This window comes from Antrostomus carolinensis, unplaced genomic scaffold, assembly GCF_000700745.2.
Source record: "Antrostomus carolinensis isolate BGI_N321 unplaced genomic scaffold, ASM70074v2 scaffold14423, whole genome shotgun sequence".
Classification (NCBI taxonomy): Eukaryota; Metazoa; Chordata; class Aves; order Caprimulgiformes; family Caprimulgidae; genus Antrostomus; species Antrostomus carolinensis.
The window spans coordinates 60,028-71,814 of record NW_010307346.1 but is presented as its reverse complement, the minus strand read 5'-3'; the positions used below and the strand labels follow the sequence as shown (position 1 = coordinate 71,814).

The 11,787-nt window shown below is 35.3% G+C and overlaps 1 protein-coding gene across 3 annotated transcripts in view; it reads left to right on the top strand.

Moving 5' to 3' along the window:
* Positions 1-11,787, top strand: part of SLMAP (sarcolemma associated protein) — a 43,881-nt gene that overhangs the window by 16,034 nt on the left and 16,060 nt on the right. For 2 of the 3 annotated variants that reach the window (XM_010165398.2, XM_029084359.1), the window contains 3 exons: positions 4,227-4,283; positions 7,675-7,755; positions 8,032-8,091. In XM_010165398.2, the coding sequence (XP_010163700.2) occupies positions 4,227-4,283; positions 7,675-7,755; positions 8,032-8,091 (198 nt within the window). Of the gene's footprint in view, positions 1-4,226; positions 4,284-7,674; positions 7,756-8,031; positions 8,092-11,787 lie in introns of those variants that run through there. The other variant, XM_029084360.1, reaches the window with a different exon arrangement.

Here is an 11,787-nt window from a genome sequence, read left to right as displayed (position 1 = left end):
TGTATAGTTCATCATATGGGGCTATGCTTTTTTTTGCCCGGAGGTTTAGGGATTGGGAGAAGAGCAGGTTTATTATTTATAAAATAATAATACGATAAAAATCCCAGAAATAGAAGTCACTCATTGAAGTTGTGTTATGTAGAGTTTGCTGTTTCATAATAGAAGCAGAGGAATTAAAACTAGAGGATCTGCAAACCATAAGAGAAATCTAAACAGAAAGGAGAATTGAGACAACCATGCAGTTTTTCTGGAAGAGAAAGTTCTGACTTGTGCTGGTAGAGTGGGGAAAGTGTGCATCCCTGTAGTTCTGGGGAAGAAGCACTTAAACTGGGAAAGCACAAACAGAGAAATGAGGAAAAACACCTTGAGGAAGTGGAGTATATAAGATAACACAAGAAGGAAAATTAGATGATTAAACAATCTAGTATTCTGTACAAACAGTTGCCACAGAGGTATAAGGCTTATCACTTAAGAGCAATCAAGACCTCTCTAGATACTAAAGCTAGATTTATTTTTTTTTTTTTATGTGAGGGAAAAACAATAGAATACTGAAATCTTAGTTGCAGTGTAGCTTGAATGCTTAACTTGGGTATAATTGTTTGTAAAATCCAGCTTCTGCAGGTTTCAAAAGATTTTTTTTAAATTATTTTTATTTTATTTTTTAAGCAGAACAGGGCTTATGATACTATAACCTGTCCTAATCTATAACGTCTGTGGAATGTTATGAAATCTTGCTGTGAGTGATCTGGGAAGTCTGTTACTTTCTGATCATTACATCCAGTTCACTTTACTCATTTCATAACTTCTTTTCAGTAACCAGTGGTGAAAACCAGTGACATCAATAGCAAAAGTCATCGTGCTTCTTTTTGATTACTACAGGATATGACTTATAACCAAAGCTGGTGATGATGTATACAGAAAAGAGAGATTTGGTGCCCTGCTAGCTTCCTGTCTTTTGCTCCAATCTAACTCTTATTTATTTGTGTCCCTATTTTTGTCCTGATTTTGGCATTTATGATTTTAAATGCAAGTCATTTTTTTGCCTTTTGACTAACTTTACCTTTGGTTAGTTTTTTTGTTGGGTTTTTTTTTTCATTTATCTATCTAAAATGGAGTAGTTTTTGGATAGATTGAATAGCTATTTTCAACTTTTCCGTGAATTTTTGACCTGGAAGTGGCAAGTAAAGTTAAAGCTGTTAGTGTCGCTTTTTTCAGATTGATTGAAATTTGTGTCTTGGGGGCCAGGTTTCCTTTCATTGGTCTTCAAAACTGGCCTCCTTCAAAAACTTAACTTGATACAAAACTGTAAATATATTGAGGGCATGTTACTTAAGTAATTATAGTATTAACAGATCTTAATTCTTATATTGCACATAGTGATAGGCAACCTAAATCTAAAAGGAAGTTCTTGTTCTGGAAAGATAGGAAATGCCTAAAAACCTAAATGAAAGCTGCCTTTGAACTACATTCATGAGCAAAAATTAAAACAGACTGTCTTAAAGGTGAGCTGAAAGCTTAACATCAAAGCAGCTGGTTTCAGTAATAATTATTATTATTTATTACAACTATCCGTAATTCTTTGCTTTTTTGTTAAGTAGTGACTGGATAGCATGAAAGATAAAAATTATTTGTGCCAGAAATTAAAGCTACGATCCTGACCCTAATTTATAATTTGGTAGCCAAAATGCATATCTTAATTCAGGGAAAATGTGGATTGACTTAAAAAAAAAAAAAAAAAAAAAAAATTTAGGAATAAATTTTCTGAAAAGATGCAGGGATCTGAAAAAGGGAAGTTGTAAAGATACAGATATGTCTGCTTTTACTTTCTGATTGTTGTCTTGGTTCTGTCATTTTTAGTGACTAGGGTGGTAACAGAGTGCAGAGTAAAGTTCTATTTAGTTCAGTTACATCAATGTCCAATTTTCTGTTTATTATCCAAATATACACAGGCATGCTCAAATAAACTATTTCTTGTTGGCTTTGAAATACACTAATGCTACACTCCTAAAACCCAGAGAATGCTTATTTGTTTTGTAAGTTAGAGATGTCAGTCATCAAGTGAAAAATACTGGTTGTACCAGCTTTGAGTCACACTGGGCAAGCAGACTCGTGTTACTGCTGAAGTTCTTTGCTGAAGAAATAGCATCACGAAGAAAACTTTTGTACAAATACTGAAATTGTACAAATATTGAAAACATTAGAAAAGAGGAAACCACCATGGAAAAGAAAAAAAAAAGTCATTGGTTTTTTTTTTTTTAGTCATAGGAATTGCGAATTCTTAAAAGTGTAAAGAGCTGCTGCAAAGGTTTCGGTGTGGAAAATCATCTGGGTCAAGAAGACTAGTTTGTTTTGTACTGTAATTATTTTGGTTTAACAGTTACTGAATTGTGAAAACTCTAAGATCCATCAATTCATAATGTTAATTGTTCTTCTGTAAACTGATTATAGAAGCCTATTTGAAGCTAACTGTCCAGCACAGAGGAGGTGTTACCCCTTCAGATCAAGCAGTTGATAGCTACTTCGAGTGTCTTTTTCCAACATATGGGCAGAATTCAGAGAATCACAGAATGGTTTGGGTTGGAAGGGACCTTTTAAAGGTCATCTAATCCAACCCCCCTGCAGTGAGCAGGGACATCTTCAACTAGATCAGGTTCCTCAGCTGCTTTCTTGCTGCCATCCTCTCCGCTCTACTTCCAGCCTCAGCCGAGTCCTGGAATAGTCACATATGAAGACTTTTCTTCAGGTTTGGAGGTTTGGGGTTTTTTTTTTTTTGTTTAATGAAAGAGGGCTCATGATATCACTCAGTAACTCTTCATTTGTGGCTGCGGTAACTTGATTCCCTCCACGGTGCCTTCCTCCGTCTAGGCACAGTGACTCGCTCCAGCTCTGATGAACTTGAGACTGTTCTGAACTTGGGTGATGAGTGATCTCCTACAGTTGCTTGAGACCTGAAGCCAATCCTGAAAATCTGAAGTTGAGAAAGATACTTCCATGCAAATATAGTCCCACCTCTGTCCTTAAATTGTCATGGTTACAGAAACCTGCCATCAGAGGAGTACAGAGCTACGTGAAGCTGGAAATGCTGACTAAAGCTTACAAATTTTTTTTTTTTAATTAAAGGATATACTGTCCTCCAGCTTCCTTAATCTGAACTCTCCTGTACGTGCTGTTCTTCTCTGTGTCTTAGTTCCCTGTAAACAGCACATGGCATGACCAGCAAACTCGGTTCCCTGCCTGATTGTCGGGGATCCATCAGGGAGAGCTCAGAGTGGAGGCAGAGGCACCTTCAAGCCTGGTGTTTCAGTGGTTGTTAACAGCTCTCAGCCTTGTCTAAAGTGCAAGATCTACTGCATAGAAATTGATGATGTGATCTGTAAGATATGTGACCCTCAAAAATTTTGCCTGTTGGCATGGTTGTTAAGGAATTTGAAATAATGAAATCTCCTCTGAAAAGGAAGTTAATGAATTACTGGTTCAATAGTTCTTTTAGTGTCTTTGATTAATCCAAACCTGTTCTTCCCTTGGTCTTACTGTTTGCATTCATGTCCTAGCTGGAGCTAGGATGAAGTTAGCAATGTAGTCTCAAATTGTTTTTATGCACCTGACATACTGACATACCCGACTTCCCTGTCAATGCTGTATGTATATTCGATTTTTGTGAACCTGAATGTGATGCACACACAACTTTTTGGAAGTTTGTGCAGTGGTCTGAATGTTTTAAGCTGAGAGAGGCTATTTCTGTGTACCTTTCATAGGCACTGTTAAAGCAGGTGGGATGTCGAGGTGGCTTCTCAGTTTCTGTTGTACTGTGGCGTATTTCTGCTGTGTCTGGTGGATATCTAGTTCAGGCAGCCAGCTCTTAGAACTGCTTTTTTATAAATATAACTTGAGAAATGTATTAATTATTTATTGCTCCCAGTTAGATTTTTTTTTTTAAAAAGTTCATAAAAATTAATTTTCCTAACTTCTCATTAGTCAATTGAAGCATTAATAATGTAAGCTAATAAATTGCAGAAGAAATAATTATGCACTTTATCACAACGTTCCAGTAGGTTTATGTGCTCTGTTTCATTATTTCATGCCAGAATAAAGTTTTTGTTCAAGCCTGAGTAGGAAGTAATATTACCAGCTTTTAATTTGGTCATGGAATGTAGTCTGCGTAGCTGTGTGCAAGGAAAAGCTTGCTTAATTTGAGCTTGGAAAGTAACACTTATTTTGTTTGGCAGACAAGATCATAGATGAAGGACATCTAACCAAAGTGGAAGAAACAAAGCTTTTGAAAGGTTAGATTTCTGGATTCTTTAACTGGTTTTGAAGCATGTTTTTTATGTCACTTCAGTGCATGTTCTGTCTTAAACTAGCAGTTTGAGTTTTGCTGACTACTTAAGAAAAAAAATTAATGAAGGGAAGATATATTGATTACTGAACTCTGCTCCAAATACTATTGTAGGATAAAAAGATTTAAAAGAAACAATTTTTGAAGATTGAGTCCATGAAATGCTGGTCTCAGTTTTGACTGAGTTCTTAGCTGAATGTGCATTTAAAAAAAAAAAAAAAAAATTAAAATATAATATTTTTTATAAATTGATTTAAATCTTTAGTGCCTGCATAAATTTCAAACAGGTTTCTGTTTTTATTATAGGACTAAATAGAAATAATGTTTGGTCTCATTTTAAGTTTTAAATAAAAGTTTATTTTATTTTGACTTTTTTCTAACTTCCATCCTCATAATTTTAAAATAACTGTCAACCTCCTAAATGTACCTTTTCCAAGTAAAATATAACTGTACATCTCTAACTTTTTTCTCTTCTGTATAAAACAAATAAAATACAAGGAGCTAATTAGAAAAGATTTATCTTGTCAAGGAACTGTCATCCTTATCTTGCAGCGCCAGACTCAGAATGCTATGAAGTATGTAGATCAATTTCCTATGTGCCTAACAATGTAAGATTGTTTGGACTTGTAGAGTGACTCCACTTTTGTAGGTTTTTATTCATGTCTAGACATACTACCTCATTTCTTTACCCTCTGTCCTTCTGCAAAGTATTATTGTATTGAATAAATGTTAGCTTGTTAAAAGTTCTGGTGTTTTAGAGACTTTTCAGTTTATCTTCACTTACCTTGATGTATGGAATTACACCTTTAAGTTGTTTCTGTACATGAGTAAGCTGTAGACAACATGCCATATTTGGCAAAAGAATGCATACAATAACTGTAACGTAAGACTTGCATGCCAGTTATCTTGCAAAGCTGTGAGCTATTTTTAGTGTTTGTTAATATATTCTAACTCATCAAGTAAGTATGATGTCAACACATTTTAATATACTTCATCATTTTGGCTATATTTATTCAGCTCAGTTTTATTACGGGAAATAGGGACAACTGCTGTGAAATAATATAGTACAGGAAAGAGTTTTGTGCTTATGACTCTAGTTCCAGAATAGGAAGCAGGTTTCTAAACCACTTCTCTTTTTGACTTCTGCATCTTTTCTCTAGTGCCTAATCTTGTTCCTTGTTTCAGGGGGAGGAGGATAGAAGGCCGGAAAAAGCTGGTGTACCCGAGCGTGGGTGGGAGGGGGGAGAGAGAGAATTAATTCAGCGGGTGGAACTTGCACTGTTCCTCCCGTTTTGCACAGAGCAAGGAAGCGGTGTTTCCATGTCTGACCAGATATGGTAAAGTTAGTTGGATACAGATACTGCTCAGCTTAGCACTTCTGGATTGGCCACTAATATAAACGACATGGGTGAGGCTTTTAGGATTTACTTTTCTTAATACTTTAAAAATAATGTATTACTTGGTTTAGTAATTCTTGCAGTTTTAATGGCAATCTTGTGAGCTTGATTCTGTACGTGTAAAATGCTTTGTATTGTATCATCTTTAGATATAAGTTAAAAACCTTATTCCTAAAAATAGGGAAATAGCCTTTTTGTTTTAGCAAAGAACCACCCCGAAACCTCAAGTTTTTAACTACTCTGGTTATTATGAGCTTTGAAGTCTGCTGAAGTCATATGAGGTATGTTTGGGATAGCTGCCAGGTCAGAACCCCTAATGCACTTTGAGTGTACGAGTGCTTTTCCCTTCTCCTTCTCCAGTGTTTTCAGTTACATTAAGACAGAAGAGTCTGGCTCTTGATCAGCTGCTTTGTTTGTACTTGCTGCCTTCTGTTCATGTACAAGTGGATGTTATTCTGGCACAGAGAAATAGAAAACTTTTCATGGTAGTTGAAGAAAACTTGTTTTTTTTCCCTTCTATTAACCTGTCTGTGTTGTGTCATCTTGCTAATTTCCCAGTGTAAGTGCACAGGTTGTCTTTAGTTTCCACTTACCTTCTTTCATTTTGGGGATATTTAGTTCTGTTTGTTTTCTTTTTACTTGAAAAAACAATGCACGCAAGCTTTCTCCTGACTCCTTTGGTTTTTACGTATTTTCATATACTAACCCTATTGGTATAACACACTTGATTTATTTACTGCTGTGCATCTTTCTTCCTGTGTCCTGGTACTTTTTTGTTGCATCTACGAGTATCTATATGTGAAGAAATTATTTGAGTCCACCATACTTTTCTGTGTATAAGGTAAAAGTAAAATGTTTATACTGGGAAAGTTGTAATAATCCTTTTTTATATATATATCTCTACTTGGAACTTGAGACTCAGAGGAAATCTCTATTAATCTGTGGGTGGGCAGTGATGCTGTCAAACCAAGACTCTGCATAGTCAGCCAAAAAAGACTTCATTATGTAACCTCGCCTGCATATTGGTGACATGGTTCCTCGCTGACAAACTTACTGGGTTTGCCCACACGGGAGATGGTGTGCCCTTCTTTAATGGACCCATCAGAAATAAACTGCAATGTTTATTTAAAAAAAAAAAAGTGTCTCACCAAGTGTTTAGACTCTGAGTCAGGGCTACTGCTGTGTGGGAAAAGGATGCACTAGAATAACTAAGTTCCCTCACCTCTTGACAATGTCTGCTCCTCATTAATAATCTAAGACTGGTGAAAAAAAAAAAAACCCAAACAAACCAGCACCGGTGTATGGCTTCACTAAGCTACATGTAATAATATGGTGGGTTGTATATGAGCAGATAGTTCATGAAGATATATTTTTGTGGAAAGGCTATAGGCTGCCTTCTCTTAATACAATTTGAACTGAAAATTCTTTATAGAAATTAGTGTATTAATTTGTATTGCTGTGATTCTTTACTGGTTCATACCACACTTTTTTTAAACAGTACAGTATATACAAGACTTGTTGCTATTATTTTATTTGTCCAAAATACTGAAGCGCATTTTTATTCTTAACAGCAGTTCCTTTCTGACTTGCTACAGTATCTGCATTGTTCTAGTTTTCTTATTTGTTCCCTGATTGAATCAGCTTTTACACAGAGTTCCAATTGGCAAGAATACAGCTTAAACAAAAGTTCAAGCTGTGCATGAGGCAGTTGCATCCCCTATTAGATGCCAGACTAGTAATGACTTCAGTGATGCTGAATCCATTTTAGCCCAGACTTATGAAGAAATAAGCAACCACCAGATTTTAAGTGTTTCTTCGACTTTGTTGGGTTTTTATTGACATCTAGCAGTACAGTTAAATATATATATATAAAAGAAATTATGATTAAGAGACTGAATAAAGCATTTACTGATTGTAGTTGATTTTCCTTGTCTCTTACAGAGAATCAAGCAAGAGTCAAAGAATCTGATTTGTCAGACACTCTTAGTCCAAGCAAGGAAAAAAGCAGTGACGACACTACAGGTAAGTAGTTTAACTGAGATTTCTGTAACATCTAATTAGTTTGAATTAAATGACTTAATCACGAGCATTTTCCAAAAGAGCGGAGAAGTTGTGTATTGTGCGGAGCCAGGTACAAGCCTAAGACAGTATTGCCTATTTTGTGACTTCGTAATTAACTGTTGTAAAGTGAGAAGAACAAAAAAGATCTCTTTGCTTAATGAATGCATATATGAAAACTCTCTGCAGTCTACCTGCTTTCTGAAAGGTGAGGGTTGGTTTGGTTTTTTTTTTTTTTAGATGCCCAAATGGATGACCAAGATCTAAATGAACCTATTGCAAAAGTAGCTCTTCTAAAAGGTAAGCAAATTTATTTTTGTAACTTTAGATGCATAATCTGTATATGTATCTTTTTGTCTACCTGTTTTTTATCAAGTGTACATTGAAGTAGAGTGCTGATACTCAAATATTTTAACCATGGTAGTATGGAAGAGTTGCATTTAAATATCAATAAAGGTTCCTTTGGGTGATGTGTTATAAAAGCACACTTCTGAGTGTTAGCATAGAAATAATTTGTGCATAAAGCTAGTTTCTGCACTCACCAACACTGTTTGAGGACTTTGCATGTTACAACTTCAAGCAAAGTTGAGAAATAGTTTCAGTGTACACTTAAGTTAGGAATAGCTGTGAGGAGGAGGGATTCTTCCAAAGAGCTTTTTTCTGTAATTATTTACATTTCTCTAATTTTATAATAGTAAGACTTACGAAAATTGCATGTATTATACGTGTTTCCAAACAGCAAAACTAAAATTGAGTTTGATATTTTCCAGTGGATATCAGTTCAGCAAAGCAGTTTAAAAAGGAGTGTTTGATATACTGAGCATGTGTCATTTGGGTTTTGCTCTGTCTGCAAATAATAACAAGTATATTCAGTGACTGCCTATGTTGGAAGGTAGAATGGGGTCATGTTGTTTGTATTGATTATCATAATCTTAGTTTTGGTAATAAATTTGAGGTTGGCAGGAAGTTTTATTTGAAAAAAAAAATATTTGGATGTTCATTGAGTATTAGAACTTTCAGTCCAGAATGGGATGCACGTTAAGGAGTTTGTTTCCTGGGAGCATTGTCAAATGCACAGAATTCAGGGCGGGAACAACCCTGTATGTAAGCAGTACAGTATGGAAACTGAATTCAGACAGTTCATGTAGAAATTATTTTAATTCTAATTCTTATAGTTAGCCAGCTGAAGACAACTCCTAATTGGCTGGATTTCTTAGTTACATTCTGCAGATACATTAAAAGCAGTCCATAGACCTCTCAGGCTCAAAACCACCGATTCCTTCATTTTCCTTATATGCAAGTGAAGTCTTCCTAAGTTCTGGCAGAAAGGTTCATTTAACAGCCCAAGACCAAGATAAGGCTGCTGTGAGCGTGCAGCTTCCTGGATTAGAACAGTCTCGTGTCACAGCAAGGGTCAGCTGTAGTTATACTGTCTCTGTCTAGGGTATACTAAACTGGCAGGGAGGGTTAATTGAACTCTTAAAGGACTAAAATCAAGTTTTCTGTAGTAACACGGAAGCAGTCTTCTGCTCATGTGGATGTTCTCATTGCTTCATTCATCTTTACACAGCTAAAGGTTACGTTACTGAACTTAAGTGAATAAGTAGAAAAATACCTATTTGCATGAAGTGCTTTGCTATTGAGTTACATATTATAATTAACTGAAATAATTGGAATAACTCTTTCTCTTGAGGCTATTTATGGGCATTCCTATTTTGCTGTCATGAAATTCTTAAAAAATATCTGTACGATGAATCATTTGCCTCATAATTTTTATGAAGATCCTGTAAATCCGCAGTTTTGTTTTAGGTTTTCTCGAAGAGCTCTATTTCATGTCCTTGACTTTGCCCTAAAAAGGGTTTTATTTGCCACAGAACAACTTTCAAGTGGATTTGTTATACAATCATATAATTAAGGAAGAGTGAGAACATTTTTGATCTGGCAGCTGTTTGGAATGCGGAAATGGCTGCTGGAAAAGGCAGCGTTCCTTTTTGTTTAACTGTTGGAATTTAGAAAACAAATTAATGGAACAAGAAAATGATGAGACATTTAATTGCCATAGTTTCTGCCAAGTGTATTTTCCATCAATAAACTTTGAGTGTGTTCAGGATTTGTTTCAAATTTCTACAAGGCAGAATCTAGCAAAGAGAGGAGGGGAAAAAGCTGTCACAGATTAGTAGAACTGCTTTTTTATTTCCCCATGAGGTAGATGGTTTTATTAGCTATTAATAACAATTCCCTGGATGCTTCTATTTAGACAGGCTGCTTGTGACTACTTATTGCAAAGTTAAAAACAGGTAAATGTTAAACAGATGGAAAGAAGCAATACATGTCATTGGAAGGTTAGTTATCTTGTTCTTATCAGCTTCCTTGTACTTTCATAGTAACTACAAGGCTGATCCATGGAATCTTAATAAAAAGTGTTTTCAGTTGAGGGTTTATTGAATAGTGGTAGTTTTACATAAGAAATTTTGAAAATCGGCAATGGTCTGTTGATTCAGCAAGTTTGGGAACCATTATTTTGTGATCAAATAGCCAAATACTTTATTTTAAATATATGATACAGTTTACATTAATCTTATGAAGCTGAAGAAAACTTGGGGTTTTAATTGTTTATGTGACTTCACCTCAGTACTCTGAAAATAGTCATCTGAATAACCTGAAAAATCCTGCAAAATTCTTAAAGTGAACTACTGTGAGACGTGGAGGAATACCAGCCTGCTCATAAAATTTCTTCTACAGGCCAGGCACACCCAGATAAGGAATCAGTTAAGACCACAGCCTATGTGTGGTTCTATATTGTCCCTGTTATCAAAACAAAAGAGTAAAGGCAAACATATAAGCAGAGCTCTCTTAATATCTTTGTTTGTTTTTCTTTTGGTTTTATTGAAATTTTATTTTATAGATCCTAAAATTGCAAAATATTCCTTCATACACCATCGTATTTTTTAATGATTTGGAAGTGGTCTTTTTTTACCCAAAACTGACCCATGGATTAAACTCCTTTTCTTAGGTCAGATTGAAGGAGAAGAAATTTTTGTGTGCTTTGGGAATGATTTGTACAGATCGCACTAATTTTTTTTGACAATTTAAATCTACCAGTAGAGTTGATGTTAAGGGAAACCTCACTGGGGGTGGGAAACAAAGTGGTGTTAAATAAGAACTTTTCTTGTAACATGGAAAACAATCTGACGGCAGATTAAAATTTTCCATGACCTAGAATGAATGAGGGTTTTCAAACTTTTGTATTTGACTTTTATTTTTTTTTTTGGCACCATGTTGTAATTAATGATAAATTCCTTGGACTTCTCTGAGAACAGTCAGTCCAATGCTGAATACTTCTGGAAATTGCTCAAATAGTTTTTTTAATTGCAGCCTTTTACACTGGTTCTCAAACCAGGTTTTTGTTATACAATTTTGCTTTTTGAGGGAACTAATTCTAAGCCTGATGATATTTAGTGGTTTTATTATTTATAAATATGGCAATACTACTCACTAAAGTTTTTTTTTTTCCCAAAACTAGAGTTAGCACAAAAATTATGTTTGCTTTGAACAAAAGACAGTAAGAAAATTTTCAGTTTGGAAAAGACCGAAAACCTGTTATTTTCTCATGCTTATATTTCTTAGGTTTTGACTTAGGAGCACGTCAGGCATATGGAAATTCCCCTATTGCATTTGGGTAGGAGAGTTTTTACTCTGACAGAGATTGTGCCTTTGCTGAACTGATTATGTTGTCCCATAAGTTGAGTTCTTCATCTCCTTTGAAGCAGTGTTATCTTTTATAAAGTATGCTTCCTTGACTGGAAATTACTGACCACCAGAAAGTTCATTTAGGGTGTCTGTTGTTGGATTTGGGACACTGCTTCTTTATCAGGCATGATTTGTCAACTTCCTTATCCATTTCTTCTGAGCAGTCTCATTAAAGAGGGTTGAAAGTCTAATTGCCCCAAGTCTTTGTCCATGAGAAGCTCAGAACAAAACATGTTCAGTAAAGTG